Source organism: Dicentrarchus labrax, unplaced genomic scaffold, assembly GCF_905237075.1.
Source record: "Dicentrarchus labrax unplaced genomic scaffold, dlabrax2021, whole genome shotgun sequence".
Classification (NCBI taxonomy): Eukaryota; Metazoa; Chordata; class Actinopteri; family Moronidae; genus Dicentrarchus; species Dicentrarchus labrax.
In genome coordinates this window covers 17,949,451-17,970,563 of record NW_026136708.1, presented here as the reverse complement: position 1 = coordinate 17,970,563, position 21,113 = coordinate 17,949,451, and the positions used below count along the sequence as shown (strand labels likewise).

At 40.1% G+C, this 21,113-nt stretch overlaps 1 protein-coding gene across 2 annotated transcripts in view; it reads left to right on the top strand.

The window, feature by feature from the left end:
- The window catches only part of mthfd1l (methylenetetrahydrofolate dehydrogenase (NADP+ dependent) 1 like), a 38,346-nt gene extending 21,788 nt beyond the window's left edge, over nucleotides 1–16,558 (top strand). For both annotated transcript variants that reach the window (XM_051409304.1, XM_051409305.1), the window contains 8 exons: nucleotides 2,793–2,932; nucleotides 3,397–3,438; nucleotides 5,776–5,879; nucleotides 6,426–6,603; nucleotides 7,859–7,966; nucleotides 8,122–8,274; nucleotides 15,214–15,334; nucleotides 15,567–16,558. In XM_051409304.1, the coding sequence (XP_051265264.1) occupies nucleotides 2,793–2,932; nucleotides 3,397–3,438; nucleotides 5,776–5,879; nucleotides 6,426–6,603; nucleotides 7,859–7,966; nucleotides 8,122–8,274; nucleotides 15,214–15,303 (815 nt within the window). In that variant the 3' untranslated portion in view covers nucleotides 15,304–15,334; nucleotides 15,567–16,558. The remainder of the gene's footprint in view (nucleotides 1–2,792; nucleotides 2,933–3,396; nucleotides 3,439–5,775; nucleotides 5,880–6,425; nucleotides 6,604–7,858; nucleotides 7,967–8,121; nucleotides 8,275–15,213; nucleotides 15,335–15,566) is intronic.
- Nucleotides 16,559–21,113: the final 4,555 nt, after the last annotated feature.

Below are 21,113 nucleotides of genomic sequence, written 5' to 3'. Positions count from 1 at the left end.
CCACCACAACAATTTCTGCTTAAAATCAACATTGTCATTTATATTCCCAGAAACTGTAAAGTAATAAAAAATAGGGTTTTTTTGTTTCCTTTTCACTATTCTCCTCTTCTTCTCGTCCCCAGACGATATCCTTGTCTTTCTAATTGAATTTTCACTTGCTTTCTCTTTCTTTCTGTCTCTCCTCCTTTGCAGTCTTTTCACTCTTGAGTCTCTGGTGAAATAAATCATACTTTTACTAGTAATGCAGAGAAACCGCACACAGCAGAGTGACACATTTCTTCTTGGAAACACTTGTTTTCTCACTAAATCCTCGGAGAGGCGTGCTTCATCAAGTGTCAGCCACAAGCACAATAAGCTGCAGTGTATAATGTTCTCTTTTAAAAAAAACAATGAATATATTTAGTCATTTTCTTCTTTGTTGAGTTTGCCACCTATAATCAATAACATAATCGTCTTTAATAAAACTGATACAAATCATTCTTGTGTCCGTGACAGCTTAACGACACTCGATAAAGTGTGCATTCGCTATATAGATTAAATCTGTGCGTACACATAAATATCACATTAATTTAATTTGTTTCCCGACATGCTTCCTAGTCACATTTCATTATTATCCTTTTTAATTGAATTAACTGTTTAAGAGGATTAGCTGTTGGTCACTGTGTCCTGTACAAAGGCTGCCCACGTAGATTAGACAGACAGAACGTGAATGCAACTGGTTAGACCTTGCATTTGATAACGTGCACCGGTGCAAACAGTTGCGCTGGACTTCCCCGTGAATTCAGGGAAAATGATCAGAGTGAGTAAAGTTTTGGCCCACTCCCCAGTTGTAGTGAGCAACTGATGCTCCACTGGGATATAACTCAATAATGAAATGATTATATTCATACAAAACCCTCTGTTAAACCGAACCACCCTTTCACACTTTTTCCCTTTAGCATTGTGTAGTTCTTACGTAACTGTACGATGCTTGACCCTCTCTCTCTCTCTCTCTCTCTCTCTCTGTGAATCTCCTTGTTGATTTCAGTGGGATTTACTGTGAATGTGGCTCTAGTGACTGTTTTCTTTTATAATACCTTATTTTCTGACTGACTGTTTTCTGTTTTTAGTGTTTACTAGGGTTGAGTGAGTACTCTGCTGAAACAACTAAGATTCAAGTATCAAACGAGCACAACAGTTTTCTAATAAATATAGCAACTAATAATAAATATAGCAACTATAGCAATTTCATTTTGGAAACGTTTTATTGGTCTTAGGATATGAAGTTGACCTTTTTAGGTAAGATTCATGTTTTGGTTTTAGTTTTCCAGGCATGGCAACACCTGGAAATTGAGTAAAATGACCAAATTTCCTGGAAATAATCTATATTGTCCTGATAGATGTTTATTGTGTTTTAGCCCCTTGCTCAGATCGACTACATAAACCTAGGTGCATATTTTGTTTGAAACTCAACGGTAGCTGCTCGGTTTAACACTTCAAAGTGGATTAACCAAACATGAAGCGGAACAGAAAAACGTTTTAAACACTCCCTTTTAATTTCGGCCATGTCAGTCAGTCTAGTCCAGACGTGGAGTGGAACAGATTTGCAGCTATCCTTTCAGGCATCGAAAGGAACCTGAAACACTCATTAAAAGAGGAAGCATAAAACTGGAGTTAAAGTCAATGCTCGGCCTACCAGTAAAATATATTGTTTAAAGCAAAGAACTGTCCTCAATTGTCGAGAAAAACTTCTGGAAAATTTCCTGGAAAATGATTTCTTAAAAAGAGTGCGAACCCTGAAACCGCATTATAACATCCACACTTGTGGTTTATTTGGTCCAAATACCCTCAAAAATGATTAATTTAGCATTTCAGTTCGAGGTTACTTCGGGTTCAGCTGTTTCCAATGTATCACTTGGATGTAGAGTGGTCTAGACATTATATGGACTTGTTGGAGAAAGTCAAAACTAATTTTATTCCTATGAAGTTGAAGGCTTTATTTGTCCTTTCTGGTGTTCACAAAAGGCTTGTGAAGCTTGTTACGCAAACTGGACTTCATTTGTAATAAATAATAACTGACGGCTAACAAAAGTTGATGGAAAAAGTATGTCACGTCACATAAAGTGTAAATTTAGATGCAGTTTTGAAAGCCCAGCTTTTTTCGGTGATGTTATTATTCCCACCAGATTAAACAGACTGCACTAAATTGGGAAAATACAGCCGAAGTTGTTAAAACCTCACTAAACAAGTTAGGTGTGAAATCAACCTTAAGTCTTCCCTCTAGTTTTAGTACAGTGGTGCCACACACATATACGCACCCTCCCTCACACATACACACAACAAGTAACAGGAAACCTTATCTTAACAAGGCCGTCATTCCAGGTGGACTATTTGCTTTGTTTGGATCCTGTTCAAGAGGCCTGTGTGTAGCGTTGTTCATATCAGAGGCCCTCTGTCTGTTCTTAAAAAGCCCTCACAGTGCACCTATTTCTCAGTACAGTGTTACTGTTCAGACAGAAACACAGTCAGACTCTCCTCTTATTCACAGGATTCTTTAAAGATGTCTGGCTGAACTCATGTGTGTGAACAAAGTTGTTTTTGAGGTGAAAAGGTATTAAACAAAGAGATTAATGTAGATAGATGACTGGCTCAAACCTATGCCAGCATTCACTACCTATTTTATTTTTCTTACCAGTGCTGCTGCTAAAGTTGTGATTTGGTGCAAACATCGATTTAATAATTCCTAAGCATAAACAAAAGATGGAAAAATCTGTATTTATATTTATAAAAACTTCCTTTCTGTTTCCTCGCAGTGACAGAAGCTGGTTTTGGAGCAGACATCGGGATGGAGAAGTTTTTCAACATCAAGTGTCGGGCTTCAGGGCTGAGGCCAAATGTGGTGGTGCTGGTTGCAACTGTGCGAGCGTTAAAGATGCACGGTGGAGGCCCAAATGTAAGTTCTCAACCCCCAAATTGATACACAGGACGTGGACTTGCCTACAGTGTAGATCCTAAGAGCCTAGGTTGGGAAACAATGATGTGGATTACCTAAAGTGTAAGCTCCCATTCCAAACATTAAGTACAAACGGGGCATTTAAGGACAAGATTGTATTTCTGAAAGCTCGGGCTGCAGATGTTAGTGCATTCCTCCAGAAATGTACTTGAATGATTCATACAATTAAAAACAATTATGGAAATCTGCATAGAATAAATAAATTAATTTATCGGTCACATTAACTGAAATGAATGCCCCAATTAATAGCAGTATTTGAAGGATTTTACTTGGAAACATTAAAAAGAACAAGTCAAGAAAACAGCAGTTCTGCATTACAAATTCATTAATGTGTCCAAGAAACGTAACACAATACATTGGTTGTGATATAATTTGATTATTTGTTTTCTTTGTGCGTTTTTTAGGTGTCAGCAGGCGCGCCTCTTCCCAGAGAGTACATCGATGAGGTACGAGCCACGTATATATACATAAATTCAAGCAAATATACACAAAAATAAGTGCTTCCACTGCGATTTAAATAAAGATAAACACGAGGGAGGTCTGACAGACACGTTAACGTTTTCTGGTTCCTGACATCACTTCCAATCATGTTACAATAATTGGCTGAGCTTGTTTTTATTACATTTAGTTGCAAAGGTCAGGATGTTTCTAGGAAAACTGAAGCTACTTAAACTCATTGACCAATGCAAGGCTTCAATTATAAAGCAATCACGTGCTCATTAGCGTAGCACTGTTTGGTGGTGTGCCTGTGTGTTGTGTTTTTGAGTGAACTGATATGGAAGAACTATGAGCGGCGTCCTCTTCGTGTAGCTTTGTGGCCTCTCGACATTCCCAACATCCCCTTAGGATCTCTCACAGCCCTGACCTTCTGTAGACGGGCTAGACGAGTCGCATGGAGATGACTTGCTGCACACTTACATACTGGTGCAACACAGTTTGCACAATATTCCATATCACTTAAATCCTTAATGCTGGGTTTGTCCTTTAGGCCAAGTGTGTGCGCTATGAGCCAGGAAAGGCTTGGGAAATGAGCCATTAATTGACACATTTATAGAGATTTGTGTATGATGCAATAAAGGAAGTTTCAGATTGTATTCAACCTATCTGCCGCAGAGCTCCAGCTGTGTTCACTCGGACATTTAATTCCCCGCCTATATGCATAAATACTAACGTGGTTAGAAGCACTTATTTGATTAACAGCACAAACAGAACCTTTGCACGTGGTTTCCGGGTACTTGTGCCTTAGCAAAGTGGAGGTGGGATTCTGTCGGTGTGTGTGTGTATGTCTGTGCGTATTCACGTTCATATCTGGTTAGAATTCCTTGTCTTTCAAGCAGGTTCAGCTGAGTAAATAATGAAGCAATATAAATTAATTGTGACGCTTGTAACGAGAACCAGAAGTACTGGGGAAAACAGAGCCAGGGAAATGAATTTATGGGACCTGTATGGCCTTACTGCTCTGAGCCTGAGGCACACACACACACACACACACACACACACACACACCCCCCCCCCCCCAAAAAAGGTGCAAGGTTTGGTTACTGCGGTCAAACTTGGAGTAGCTTCACAATATGCTGCTAATGTGCTTGGGACCGACTTGACTTATGGACATAGTAGTATTAAATGTGAGAGTGATAAAGGACACAGTAGGATACGACCAGTCTTATTGTATGAGGGTTTTTCCATAGAAGGGGAGGTATTGTTCTGGTCCAGGCCCGTGAACTATAAGGCAGTTCTGAAAGTACAAACAGGAACACAGAGCTGAAATAAAATTCCAAACCACAGAGATTCAGGTAGAGGCTACAAAAGACATTTAGAGACATTTAAAAACACCTTTCAGTTCAGTCCCATCACGAGTTGTCTGTGGTCAGCTCTGCTTACCGAGCAGGACCACAGCAGCTCGGCTCGGCTGTCTCCTGTAACTGTAGTTGAAGCTGTCATCACGGCTTGGCACTCCTGGCTAAAGTGGACCGACCTGAGAATACCTCACTAAGCATAATGACTCTAAATGTTAACAGTATACCACATCAGGGAAATAAAACTAATTGTTGCTCACAAGGTGAATGTCATATATTGTGATAAATTTGTTTGGACAACTCCAGCTAAATTGGTAAATAGGAAATGAGAAGCCATTTAAAGTAAGCTTTCACTGGACTTGGGCATTTCCTGTCATACCCTTCAAATTATATCTCTGCAAACTGCTTGGCAATGAAGGCAAAAGCTGAGGTCTTTAGTATTTTTTCCCCCCCTAAACTGTCCTCAGTATTGAGTCACGTACCAATTTGGGTTTTTAGCAACTCGTTTTCTTTAAGAATACTGCCAATAGACATTTCAAATGTGACACTAACACATTGTTTTATGTTGTTAGGGTGCAAATTCCATAGATTGTCTCAATCATTTTAATCTTCCTTTGTCGTGTTGGCAGTAGAGATGTGACAAGAAACAAGGAGCGAGAGAAAGCCAGACATAGTCACTCATTTCTTTTCTTGTTGTTTTTTTGCATCTTGCTATATTTAGTAGTTCAGCAGTATTAGTATCATTCTTTTCCATTTACATAGAATTTTAGCTTTTTGATGGAGCCTAATAATGAACAAAACCATGAACTATGTTACAGACTGTGAGAAATCCTGAAACTGAACAAGTTTTGCCATGATGGCTATCATGTGCTCTGGTGGACAGCCAGCTCTAATACATTGTATTGGTGATTCAGTTTATAGTTTTTCCAGTTACACTAATATGTTTCTGACCTTTTGCTTTGTTTCTTCTGTCTGTTTCTCCTCTAGAATCTGAGCCTAGTTGCAGGTGGTTGCCGTAGCAATCTCAGGAAACAGATCCAAATCGCACACCTGTTTGGGGTACCAGTTGTGGTAGCGCTCAATGTGTTCAAGTGAGATGCGTGCAGACACACACACACACAGACATAAAAACACAACCTAACTTCAGTCACCAACTTACTAAAATAATATTTAGTACATTTTTTGACTAAAGGTCCAGTGTGTAACATTTAGGAGGCTCTATTGGCAGAAATACAATATAATATTCATAGGTGTGTTTTCATTAGTGTATAATCAGCTGAAAAGAAGAATCATTGTGTTTTTGTTACCTTTATAATAAGCGTTTCTCCAGAGAGAGTAGGTCCTCTTCCATGGAGGCCACCATGTTGAACCATGTTTCTACAGTAGCCCAGAACAGACAGACGAAACTCTAGATAGGGGTGTCGTGTGTTTTTAGTTTCTCCTACATGCTTGGCAGGGTGAGGCGAGAGCATTGCAATCAGCAGCTACACCGCTCGATGCCACTGAATCCTACACACTGGACCTTTTTAACAGTAGTAATGGGATAGTCCACACATTCCTTAAGCCCACAAAATCACGATTTTTGGTTACATACATAATTTGTCCTGCTAACAATGTTTCCCTTGATGATCTTTTAGGACAGACACCCAGGCAGAGATTGACCTCGTGTGTCAGCTAGCAAAAGAGTGCGGAGCGTCTGACGCTGTGCCGTGTCACCACTGGGCGCAGGGCGGGCGGGGTTCCCTAGAGCTGGCCCAAGCTGTGAATGAGGCTACCAGCAGGCCAAGCAACTTCCAGTTCCTGTACAACATAGAGGTGAGAACTGCATGTTGTGTGTTTAAGACATAAAAATATTCAGCTTGGAATAATAATTTGTGTCTGATATGTCCACAGAAACGTTGAATCACGCAGTTAGAAATTACATCTAGTCCTTTTCCTTCAAAGAAAAATCCAGCATCAATAAATATACAAATATTGTTTCTGCACAGTGAAGCTCAATCATCCAAGTAACACTAAGCAAAACATATTTTTGGGTCTTTTAGGAATATATGTTTGTAGTTAAAGACATGTCAGTCTGTTTGATGACTATTTTATTGCTGTATGATAGACAGTTGTCAATATCTCAAATCCTACGGTCACAGTGCTCTCTGTTTGCAGTAAATGAAGATGTTTTCTTTGGGACCCTAGCCAGGGAATGTGGAAGTTAAAAAAAAGAAATATCAGCTGGTTTGAGTTAGTGAGTTTAGGAAGTTGTGACTTACATTAACTGATCCTGTTCCACTGGTGTATGTGTTCGCCTTTTTACAATATGCACGTGCCTGCACACTACTATAGAATAAGTCCAGTTAAATGAGTAAATTGAAGGTATTCAGTCTTCACATTATTCCAAGTTCACAATGGCAGCTAGGTGGAGTAGGGGTAGGAGGAAGGTCACTGAAAGTAAGTTGCAAGGGTCCTTAAACTTAAGTAGTTTAAGTCCAAAACACAGCATATGTTGCATGTGACTGCAGCCACCCCTGATACTTTCCATGTGAACTAGCACGCCAACATTGGGCAAGACAGAAAAACTGCAGTTTTCCTTTACTTTGGAAATCCCAGCTGCTGTTCCTTGATTTCAGCACCGGGCAGGTGATGGCCCTCTGTGGTCTTATGGCTGCCGCAAAGGAAATCTAAACTGTCCTGATCCGCAGTTTTGGCACCATAAAGTTTGATGTATTTAAAAAAGATATTCCCTGACGAGCTGCAGCCCAAATATGGAATAACGAACAAAATATTTCTCAATTTTGGATAGATCTCCAAATTCACTTATCCAAGTTATATATGTTAATGGTTAATATGGTGTGTGGCCCTGTTAACACCATGGAGCAGCACACCCTATGTTTCAAAAGGGTTTAAGAAGAGGAGAACTAAGGGAAGCAGTCCAACAATAGAAGTTAAATTATTTAATTTGCTCTCTGTGGCTTTTATTAACCTTTATTGTATATTCTCTAAATCTAATTTCCTTGATTCTGTCCCTCTGACTGGAGCGCTCATGTGTTTCCACCTGTCTGTGTCTCCGTCTTTCCCACAGATGCCGATAGTTGAGAAGATCAGAACAATCGCCCAGAAAGTGTATGGAGCTGATGACATTGAGCTGTCTCCAGAGGCCGAGGCCAAGATAGATTACTACAATCAACAGGTGACATCACTGCTGCTGCAATAACAACTGATTCACTCACTGACAGGACTCATGCTGCTCATCCCCTCTCTCTCTCTCTCTCTCTTAGTGTCTCACTTCCTTTCTTACTTTCACTCAGACACACTAACCACTTGTTGTCTTTTTCCTATAACCAGGGCTACGGTTCATTGCCCATATGCATGGCCAAGACTCACCTGTCCCTGTCCCACATGCCCGACAAGAAGGGTGCACCCACTGGATTCACTTTGCCAATCAGAGATGTGCGTGCCAGCATTGGGGCCGGCTTCATCTTCCCACTTGTGGGAACGGTACGTATCTGTAGTCTGAAACGGTCCCACAGGCTAAGGCTAACTTCAAGCTCTGTGCCTTACAAAACTGCATATATATTTATTATGTGGGTGTGTATCTAACGTGTTCATCCATCACTGCCATCAGTGCCATCACTGTTTATAACAAACATTTTATAGCAGAAAAACAGCTATAGACTACATATATGTAAAATACTACATACTGCACAGTACAATACAATTGTACCTGGACCACCTTTATACTGCGCTGTAGAGCAGAGATTTATATGTATGGGGGGAATAACACATAATCCAGTCTTGTTTGCAAGTTTCCATCAATTTTAAATATTTATAATTATCACCTTTACTCTTTTCCTTTCTTTAAAGTTTATTGTCCATTTTCTTTTGCACCATGTAGCAGCTTTAACTGATACATTTATAATAACAATGTATCAGGTGACAAAGTGAGAACAATTCAACAATGTGAAAGGGGTCACTTACCTACAGAGAATGACCACCTGAATCTGCAGTTCTCCTTCACTTTACAGAGCTTCATAGTGAGTTTCAGCTCATTGTTCAGCTGCAACTTTACTGCTTTGGTTAACAGTGTTTTCAGTTAAAAAAAAAACCCTCTGTACTCTACCTGCTCAGCACCCATCAACAGACAGACACATTTAGCGACTAGCTAGTGAACATATTGGAGCATTTAGGAGCTAAAGAGACAGATATTTCCCTCAGGAACAGAGCAAAAAGCTTAGTTTTCTATATCGTCTTTAAAGGTCATGACATGTCAGTGGTTGTGTTCACAGATTGTTTCCGATGCTCCCAAGTGACCAAAAAAAATCAAGTTATTGCAGGTTTTAAAGTCAAATCTGGAACATGTTAACATGCTTTAACCCTGAGGGGTTAATTTTCAAATGTTTTGGTGTAGAACCAAAGATTGTTGCATTGTGGACACCAAAGGGGAATCATAGAAATGTGTTTATGAAGAACTTACCTTTTGATCCTGTGCACAGAGCCTTTTTGTATTTTTTCTCGTGTCTATTTTAGTGTTTCACTGGGTATGCATTCAATCGTTTTCGTCTCTGTAGCCTGCTCTCAAAGTGTCAAGCAGTTATGAATAGCTATTACACAAGACACTGGATCTAATTTTACAACCTGGCGCCCTTCTTTTACCTCGGTACTGCAGCATCCAGCTCAAACACTGATGTCTCCAGCTGATCACAGAAATTGAAGAAGAAGTTCAGCTATAATTGGTGAAAAGTTAATTAATCTATATTTCTGGGAGGCCACGATCTCTGATATTTTATGTTGATGTTCTGGTTTGTTGCTGTCAGGCTGAGTTTGCTTCTTAATTTAAGCATCTCTAGAGAGCTCTGACATCGTGTCTCCTGGTCCTGAAGGCCCACATCTGATGATTGCTCCATGCAGGTGCTGTATCCATTTAGCGTCATCCTCCTTCTTTCCCCTTAGTTTGTCCCTGAATTAGGTTTTATATTTGGGCCCTGGCCCCTGCTTTTTCCTGACAACCACAGCTGGTTAGAGCTGCGCTGGGCTGGCTGGAGCCTCTTACTTGATGATGGGCCGGGCAGGAAGGAAGCGGCTTCCTGAGCATTTTGCCTCCTGCTGTTTCACCAGTGTACCCTGGGGGCAAGGCTTTGATAGGCTGAGGCAGAGGTGTCAAACACCGGGCATGCTGGGAAGGCATGGCAGGGTCTTGGTGTGGCGTCTGTCCAGTCTCCCAACCTTGCCTTTGATCTGCTGTGGCCTGCGGAGCCACTGGCAAGTTGACAACCCTTGAACTGTGACTCTTAACCCAAAGGAAGTCTCCAAATTGTTCTTTGAACTGTCTGTCAGACTGATCCATGGATTGAATTTGAAAATTTGACTGACTGAATTTAAGTCCCACCCCACTTCCAGGTTTTCCTCTTTTTTCTGGTTCTCGCATGTTACTGTCCTGTACAATAGTAGATGTCCACAGACAATCCCAGCCTCATATTTCAGATTCTTAGAAAATCTGTTAAAAGAAACCACTAGAAGATGAGGCAAGTAGAACGGAGGCCTGTAAAAGGGGGCAGGAATGAGCCTCTGCATGCTCTCTGCTCTTTACTATCACATGAACTTGAAGCAAAAAACTTTTTCATAAGATTTGATTGAAAGTTTCAACTGTGTTTTGTTCCTTTCTGGATCAGGACACACATTGTTGTTCACATTCACACAAAACATTCACAAACTCTCAGGTCACATTTGACTCCAAGAGGTAGGAAGACAAATCTCACCAGCAAAACTCCTGAGACTGTGAGGGCATGAGTGTGCGAGGAGGGGTAGGTTTGGAGGGAGAGGGGGGAGGTGAAGGGTCTTAACATGGTGAAGAATCAGGAAGGGGCTGATGTCATTCTTTAGATATGTGAGGGAGGGGTCGCAGGCAGAACAATAGATCTCTGTAGAGTTCATATCCCGTTAGAGCTGCCTCCACTGCACCATTAAACCCCAAACAGTTCAGATTTATAGAAACCTTCCCCCCACTTTCTTGGCTGTATATTCCACATGGTCCCAAGTAGTTAATGTTTACCAGGTTGTAGACTGGTTAAAGGACTGAGTACATCCATGAAAGAAAGCACATAAGATGGAAGTGGACTTTAATTTATTTTGGCTCACTTTGGTCATGTTAAAGTGTAACTAAACCCCTGAACTCTATTGCTAATACTAACTCCCCCTACCTCCTAGCACATAAAAACAAGCATGGCATTGTGGCGAGTGTGTGATGCACTGCATGTCTGCGCTGCAACCAAGAGTGCACTGGAGCTTTGATGGTCACTAGAAGCACATTTACAGCTGTGACAAAAGCGGCCCATCACACACGTCGTCTTCCTCCAGTTTAACCAATAGAATAATACAATTTATCTTTCTTTAATTACCCCAAAGGCCAACGAGATGTTTTTATCTTTGGAACTCACCGGTACTTCAACTGTATGCTGTACTGTTATTAGATTATGTTGCAGTAAAACCGATGCAGCATTAGATAACAAAGGTACACGGCATAACATTAAAGCGCCCAAATCTGTAGATCTGTCCCTGTTGACCGTTCCTAAGTCAAATTGCGCTCCAACAGTTCGATCAGAAGGTCAGTCAGCTCTCTCCTTTCCTGTACTCAGACATGCTATGTGCTATATAGCGTCATCTGTGTTGCAAAGACAAGCAAATATGTCCTCTTTGTGTTTTATACATTATATTGTTAATCCATCGACTCTCTTCTATCTCATCAATGTAACTCCATATTTCCAGTCACTGGGTCATTTTATTCAATAGTATTCCACAATTACCTCAACCAAGAATCTAACTTCATTAAATGAACATGCAGCCTGACATAACGGGCAGCCATCTGACTTTTCTTATTAAATATTTACTCTCACACTTATTCACTAATTTCAAACATTTACCTCCCTCCAATGGCCCATTAATCTCAAATGGCACAATAGTTTTGCTTCTGAATCAAATTTCATAATCTTCTCAATCCTCTTCTGCAAGTTAACTGTGCCGCCGTTGACCCGAGACTCTTCTTCAGAACCAGTGGGGGGGGGGTTTGAAATCCAGCTACATTGTCTCCTCCAGGGTTTTCCCCGACAAAGACGCATTGTGTGTGGGCATAATAGAGGGACTTATTTGGCTGAGTGGAGTTTCCAACTTTAGCCACGGAGTGTTGTGTGTTTTTGCGAGTGCCAACTTGTTCTCAGGCTGGAGAGGAGGAGGACCGGCAGAACAGCACAGCCTTTGTTGCTTTCAAAACCTTCAGTTTGTCTGCACATTTTGGCATCTTTTGATATTTAAATGTGCAGCCTGATACTTTATACGGGAAAACGCTGAGAGGGAAGAATAACTCATGTTTGGGGAATCATATTACTTTACAGTGGTTTATTTAAATTATTTGAGTGAGTTTTGAGCAAGTTTTGAGTTGTATCTTTCTGTGAACTGAGAGTTATGGGGAAGTTTATCAGTTTAATTTGAGTGAGAGTGTGTTCTTGATGAGGGGTGATGGAAGAATCTTCTTTATTGCAGCCCTGCTTAGTTTAGGAAGGTAAGACAGGCGCTTTGTTATTCCCTCCAACCACATTTTATGGTAGTAATTTCTCTGGATGTCATTCCTGTTTAGAGATGTAAAATACAGTCAGTATTATCTGCTTCCCTGTTTATCAATGAGCTGGTTGTAATTAGAGGTCCGCAAGTTTGTCTGGGACCAGACAGGTCAATTCGAGCCCTGCTTGGGTCTGTTTTTTTAATTTATAGACCAGGCTGGGGTCAGACTCAAGTTCATTTAACTTCTCTCCATGATTGTCCCCATAGTGTGTGTATTTGTGTGTGTGTGTTAAGCTTAAAGGTCCAGTGTGTAACATTTAGAAAGGATCTATTGGCAGAAATGGAATATAAGATTCATAGGTGTGTTTTCATTAGTGTATAATCACCTTTAAAATAAAAATTCAGACTCAACCCACGGTCAGGTGAGCTGCCAGGGGCACCTTAATGCTGTTTTTAACCTTTCGTACTGATGATTCATCAGGGAAAGTTTCCTGTCGATCCACTTCGCTTCAGCTGTGAGTCACATAACGCTGTCGATGGGAAACATGAGAGCGAATCCAGTTGACATCACACAGTAGTGTTTGAACATTGTGATGTCACAACGAAAAGGACTCCTCTGCCGTCTTTTGTTCTTAACGCGGTCCATTAGAATAAAATGTAATGCGTTGATATTGACTTCCTTTAAATCTGCTCATACTCTGAGTCATCTGTGGTTAAAGCCTTATCGATGGACGTGGTCAGAACGGTGTCACGTAACAGCGGCCACTGTTGACATCAGAGCAGCCAACAATGAGAGTGCGTGTGCTCCTCGTTTTGTCCCTTCGTTTTCCTCACAGACGCGTTTCCTCAGACAGGAAATTGGCTGGTCACTTCCTTCTGTCTCATTTCCACTAATGGGCCCATAAAACTGGCCCTGGTTCAGTAGGGGGGGGGAGGCATGCAAAGAATGTCGCTCTTCTGTCTAATGAGCGAGATAATTTACTTTTCAGTTCGGATGGGATGATCTGGTTTGGTTTTGGGAGAGGAGAAGTGTTTTATGAGTCAGACAGTTGGCCTCGGATCAATTGTACTGCGCAAACCAATTCCTTATGTGTAACTCTCACTGGAGTCACACGTTTATTGACTTGAAATGTTAGATTCAGATGGCACCTGAACGGTACAGCATGCTGTCAGTATCTGGTCTCGTTGGTCCGGTTCATGTCACAAATGTCTTTCTGAAGAATTTCTACCGTCAGTTGTTGTTTTTACTTCATCACCTCCTGTATGTGTTATAGATTAAAAGCTCTCCATTCATCTGTTAATGAGGCATTAACTGTATTGTATTTATCAAAGTATAAAGTATAGAAAGGTAGAGCTGGCAGCATCCTGTGTGGACACATGCTGCTCAGGTAGGCAGTGTAACCCAACCATAAGCGGGTTCTCACATGCTTATGGTTGGCTCACACACACACACACACACACACACACACACACACACACACACACACACACACACACACATAAGTGGAGGTGGACAGGATAAAAAGTTCCTGTTCTGAGTAAATTTTATGTAACTATTTGTTGGTGTTTTTAGAGGAAGTTAATCCACCAATTTTGGAAACCTACTGAAAGATTTCCCACTATTTCAAATAATTCTTGCTAATAAAGTTATTGCACACCAGAAATACTGAGAGTGCTGCATCAACGCTGAATGTGAAAGAACCAAATATAATCACTTTCTTTCACTAGAAATCCAGGAGGTTCTTCATACCTCATTCTTCTGGCAGTAGTCTTGATCCATCAGAACTGTAGTCGATATTACCACTTTGACTTTGTACATAAGCTCTTAACTTTGTCTCATATCTGCGAGCTACCCTTTTGTTATCTCTATTTTGACGACACTGCGAACAAAGCAACTGTTTGTCTGTGGCTAAACCCATCACTGCCAAAGTGGAGGTTGTCAACACATTGATCATCTGTCTGCCCAGAGTTAAATGAGTCTAGATTATAGTCATTGAACCTGCAGGGGGTTGATCTTATTCTGACTCCTTTATGCAAGGTCTGATACCAACTCTTAGTGGATTGTCTTTTTGGTGTAGAACAGCTGTGTTGTGGAAAAAGGCTCTAATAGGATGTTTCAGTAATTATCTAGATTGTAATCTTACCTTCTTATTGGCTTATGTTGTCACTGAAACTTTTATGAGACTCCTGTTTAAAAATGGACAAACGATATGAGGCAGCTGCTAATATTTGTGTTACTTGTTGCACCTTTCTCATCAAGAGAGCTCGATACCAGACATCTTTTATGTGAGGATGCAACTTTACATAAAAGGTTCTTTTTCTGTAGGATATATATATATATATACTGTATTCATTCTTTTCTTCATTGGTTTATTGATTTATTTTAAAGAGATTATAATTTATCAGTTGATCTTTTGTTCTATTTAATTGTAGCTACACTGTCTCACACACTGTTCATATATTTATTTCTGTCTACGTGTCTCAGCACTTTTATTAAGTGTGTAAAAGAAATGGTGAACACATTTTAGTCACAATGAAGTCCCAGTAGACCGTAGCACTCTAAAATTGGGAAAAACAAGGAGGGTGTGTAAAATGTTGTATTAATTAAAGATATAGATACGAATTTTCGATCTTGAGTAATAAATTACATTTGAATTGAATGTTTAAAATCAGAAAACACTTGGCTATGGTGTTTTTTGTTTTAGTCCTCAAAGTGTTTAGCCAGGTCCTGCAGTGCTGACCAGTTCACAGGTTTTTCACCACCTTGAACTGGACCCAACAACCTGAAACAATAGCTACATTAAAAACATGAGACAGTTTGACAGGGAAAAGGATTAGAGCCTGAACTTACACTGACTGAAGTTCCTCTGCTTTTGTTTCCCTCAGATGAGCACCATGCCTGGTCTGCCAACCCGACCCTGTTTCTACGACATTGACCTTGACCCGGTCACAGAAGAGATCACTGGGCTCTTCTGAGGATGCTCCAGTTAAAGATATCCATATATAGGTATTCACACACATCAACATAAAGTAAATACACTGTTCCAGGAGCATTCACTGTATCATTATAAACATTTAACAAGCAGTCATTGTCTATATAACTTGTTACATGAGACTTAATTTCCTCTCTGGAGTTTACTACCATTCACTCGGTGCCAAAGGCTCCAGTCTATGAGACTACACTCTCACTTATACTCACAGTTAAACTCATCATCCTGTTGTCCCTGCTCTTCCCTCAGGATCCTCCATCAGACTCATCCTTTCTCTCTACCTTGGACAAGAAATGCTTTCTCACTCTTCCCTGCCGCCCAAAACTCTCCCCACATTACATTAACATGTTTACTGGAGCGTTAGCTTCTATGCTGTAATTTGCACACATTATGTGACATGCCAAAGACGACCGTCTACATCCATATCTTGTATACCGTTTATTCTGTATGGTTTTTTTACCTCTCTGTACAATGTCTTCTATGGAATAGTCAGTTTAAGTTTTCAGTCAGCTTGAATTTTACTTTAATGTTGTTTTCATAGACTAATAATATTCCTTTTTTGTTGTGAAAAACTCAAATGTCTTACAACTGTGCTGCATTTTTATTTTTTTTTAAAAATAAGTCTTAAGCTTTTTAATTGAAATGGGGAGCAGCTTGTGTATTTATTAACTAAATTGCTGTTGTACGCACAAAAAGCCATTACGGTGTTTAATGTAACCTCTTGTGTCCAAACCTGCTGGATGCTGCTGAATGTCCCAGCTGCTCTACTGTCTGAATGAAACACACTACAAGTTACAGACTCATCACGTCAAAGCCATTTTTTAAAGATTTTGTTCAAGTATTACATTTTTATGTGATGGGAAAAAAAGTGTATATATATCCAGCCTGAATATGTGGCATTTGATGGTTAATGCTTATATCATAAATGTTTGCAAGTATTTTATGATGTTACTGGAGGTGGTCTTAATTTCAGGCGAGGTGTCCCTCCTCTTTACATTTCAGACTTACACGTTACTTATCAGATAGAAATACCAGTGTCAGTATGTCTTGATTAATCACAATGTAATCACAGGTGTACCTGAAGCTTTTTGTTAAAGTTTAAACTTCATACAGTCGTCCAGTCTTGTTTAGAAAATAACTATAGTTCTCATTGGCAACAGTTGTATGTGAAACATTTTGGTTCTCAGAGATCAAAAGTGTGTGCCTTTTTTCCTCAAATAAACCTTTCATTTACTCTAAAACTGTGTGTTTGTGTTTTCACACCCAGCAGCTGACTTGTGGCTCAGGCCATCTGTTGTTTGGACACACGCACTCACTTCCTGTTATCTCCTGGTTCTCCAAAGAGATGCTTTTAATACAAACGTTAACTAAAAAACAAAAAAAATGTCCTCTTTCTCTCTCACTTCCACTCACATATTATTTAAAAACTTTTCATAATTTTCTTCTGTTTTTCAAGTGTAGCTTCTCTCCCACACGGGGGGGGGGGCGGTCCCTGTGTTGGAAGCGTGCCTGATAACCAACAGTCGGGCCCCGCCAGCAACACCCCAGGGTGCAGCATCTGTCATTATGAAGTGTTTGGGTTTTGCAAGATAGAGCCCACATACATGTGTCCACATGTGTGTGCCTATCATAGCTGCCATTCCACACCTGCTAAGTCTGTTATTCTCTGTGTTCACTGGGCAGGATCTGGCACTTTAACTACAGTAAAGGCTGCAGGAATGCTGTCATTTATACAGTAGTGCTCCAACGGCACATTTAGTTAGTGTGTGTGTGTGTGTGTGTGTGAGACTGAAGGCTCTTGTTTTGAGCTGATGACAGATTTGAAGACATGGTGTCGATGAGGAGTGGGTTTCGTCATTGCTTTGTAACGTGCTGGAAAATCCCCCCCGCTTTGTCAAATCAAAGTTTGTTTATGTTCAGCTTTGGACTTCTTCATCTTTTAGTGCTCATATTTAATAGACTGGCTAATTTCAGTACCAAGGACAGGTCCTTTTTGAATGTCTGTGTGAGTGTATCTCTGGAAAACGGTTCAGATGATCCGAAGCTGGATTTCCAACCGGGCAAAACCAGCAACTGCCCCTGAACCTCGGACCTCCGGGGGGCCCCAAAAAGTCTCAGATTCACTTTGTGGAAGTTGCCTTTTGTTTGCACGAGTTAAGTACAATATTAACTGGGTCCTGCTGCATTATTATTTAATATTGTTTATATGGTACATGGTGCATTTTCATCAATAAAGCTAACTGACATACATAGGGGCCAAGTAGTGTTTTAGACTGGCCATGAAACGTCAGGTGATGCTCTGGATAAATGGTGTTTTTCCTTATACTTCCCACATTCCCTTTAGACTATTTGTTCAGTATAATTTATGTATAGAATAATTATCGCCCCACTTTACATGTCACAGTCCAGTTGACAGCTTTTTATGATTCATTTTGGGGGATAATATGATTATAACTCAGCCCTGTGTTGTCCGGTAACGTCTGTTTTACATCACAAACCCCCTTTTTCATTCGCTGCTTGTAACAAAGTATGAATGTGTCAAACCCCTCGCTGTGTCAGGGCGAGCCCTCGCACTGTGCCCGCGCCAGACATCAACCCTCAGGGCCACATTCTTCAACTCACCCTGTCTCTGTCTGAAAAACACAGCACTTCCCACCGATTCACTGTTGCATTTTTTAAACAAAACAAAATAAAAATATGCAGTCCGTGTATGAACAGGAAGTCGTGTGGGAGTCTCTCAAAGTTTTCACATATTATCTCTGCTGTAGCTGATGTAGTTACAGTTTTACCGTAAGTGTCTTACAGTTCACAAGAAAGGTACATTTTTATAAATATCTATAATTTGGATGAGTGTTCCTTCCACAACTGAGCAGAAAGATGATTTTTTGTACTCAAACATCTGTATTTTAATGTCTGCAGATAACAATAGGCTGGTTGTATTTGATCCTGGAGTGGATTCCTGTTTCTCCTCAGAAAGACAAGTGTGAAAAAGAGAGAGTTAGCCAATTTGTTTGTGAAGGTTACTGAACCCTTCCTCTTGTAAGTGTGTGTAAGTGTGAGCGTGCTTTGTGCCTTTAATGTGCCCTTACATTACTGTTTTATTGAGCGGAGACCATGACATATCCGGTAAGGCTTTCACTTTAATGAGAACCTCCTCCCTCCCCCCGTCTCACTCCACTCCTCAATCCCTCCCTCCCCCTCCTCTTTCAGATGACATAAGCGTTTCTCCTGATGGGCCTGCCATGCTGAAGGTCATTGACTAACACATCTATCCACATTCACTGTGCAACTCTAATGAGATTTTCTGTCTCGGTTTACTTCGTCTCGCAAAAACGTGTTTGAAATTATTCTATAATTGTACAACTACAACAGGCTGTGTTCTTACTGAATCATATCAAAACAGTCGGAGATAATTTTGTGTCACAAAGGTCGATGAGAAATTGCACTCGTGAGGATTGATGTGCACCGTTTGCACCTCTGGGAGCAAAGCGGTTTAATCACAGTACAGTCGGGGGTTAGAGGGGGAATACGATGTCAGTTCTGTCAAATACATTGTCCCAAGTAATGCTCTCATACTGTCTGTGTGCACTTACTCTTTTTTAAGACATTTTCTGTTTATAAAATTTAAAGTAAAGTTAAATCTTGAATGTTCTGCTGTTGTGACTAACAGAGGCAGTTTACTGAGGTATTAATGTCCTGACAGAAGCTCAAATTAGTCCAGAAATTGAAACCACTGTAGTGACTGACACAACTCTAACTCCTCTTTGATCTATCTCAAAAGGTTTGAATCAAATCTGACGTATTGATTAAATTTTCACTGGAAATAACATAGAAACACAACCTACATCTTAATATAATACAATTAAAAACATCATAATTAAACTGCCTGGCTCATGGACTTCCACCATTGGTAAATAAACAATAGCGTGAACAGTGAATAGTGAATAAAGATGCCTAACAACATGTTTGCTATAAGAATTAAATACTTGTGTTGTGTGTTATTTTAATGTAAATGAGGGTGTCATCTTCATAAATGTGCAGTTTCTTGCATATTGTTACTACATCTGTTTTTAAGCAAATTAGATATAGAGTAAGAAATGTTTTTACTTTTGATGAATGGAAATGAAAACTCAACCAAAAGCACTTAAATCTTTTTAAGACAATAAAGTCCTGAGATAGGACAAGAGTTAAAAATCCTACACTTTCAAAAGAACCTGAATGTGTATATAATAATATTATTAGTGAACAGAACTAAACCTGCATCCTTTCTAATGACCTCCATAGGCTGCAAAACAATCTGATAGTATTGAGTCTTAGGAGAAATTAACCTACTTCTTATTTGATTTATTAGCTCAGTAAACAGTTTCCAAATGAGTTTATGGTCTTAATTAATAATTGTAAATCTCCTTCCGTGAAGCATGATGTTCCTTTTGTAGATTATTGTCCAATTTAGATTAAAAGAGACGATAAAGCAGGGTATCCTTTAGGGCGTGGCTACCTTGTGATTGACTGCTCATTCTCAGTGAGTACATCCGCAATGGATCAAATTGTCAAACTAGGCAGCGCTGATCAAATATGAATCAATATTCTGTCACTGTGTTGTCTATTTCTCACCTAAAATCATTTCAGAAACATATTTTTGTGAACTGTTTATCTGTAATATGAGAACGTCAGAGTAAAACCTTAATATCAGTCAGGTGTGGGAATTGCCTGTGTAGGATTTAATCCTTCTAAAGTGCTGATGAAGTGAAACCACGTGCAATATAGCCATGGTGAGTTCGTTGTTTATTTCCTGACTCCTGCACATGTAAACATCAATGGATACACTATTAATGTAACAAGGTAACTCGAGGAGGAATGTTGTATTAGGTGCACACTGACCCTGTGCGTCAGACATTCCTATAGTCCCATCATGTGTCTGTGATCATGATGGCATTACGTTTTATTAAATTAGATGTCCGTGTGCCAGTGATACTAATCATCAACAATGTGGGTAGAGAGGGAGCTTTAATGTCACAGAAGCTGGTTTGCTTGTTTTGCTTGCTACATGGTAGAAGTTTGCCTTCAGGGATTTCTGCCAGAAAACCTAAACTTCTTGGTTAGCTTCAGGAGAAGATCATGGAAGAAAGTCCTGACATGGCAAAACACACAAGGCAAAAATGTGAGTGTTTTAAGCTAGTATAAGGAGCGAGCTACAGAGAACCCCCAGATTTGTTCATTTTAGACATTTTCAATTAGGCCTAATCATTAAAAGTATTTCTATACAATGTGTCTTATTTATTTTTCATTTTTCCGGGTTTTTACGAGGTCAAAACGAAGTCATTTCACCAGGTAAAAACACGACCGGTACACACACCGGTTACACGACGGTACTTATGATTTTTGCTCACATACGTTTTATTTACGGATGTACCCACCACTGAGGTCACAGAGATCAGGGCCTCTGTATTTTTTCCAATGGGTTTTACAGTGAAAGTCGTGAAATAACTGCCTTAAAATAACTTCACTTTGACGTTTTGCATGCCGCCAACTCTGCTGAGCAAGTTCAGATTTTGGACTTCAGTATTTCTAAAACCCTGTGTACAGTAATGAGATAAGATGTTGCTAGTCCTTGTAAAGATGTAGCCAGTCCTTGGGTCAAGGTTTTGATGAATTAGGGTACTGACACCTTTTTTGGTCCAATTCGGGCACTGAACATGATGTATTCTTCGGGCAGTCAGTCAAATCTCAAATGTCAAAGAAGTCAAGTCTGAAATCCCCATTTTTGTGACTTAAAACTGTACTTATGAAACTCCA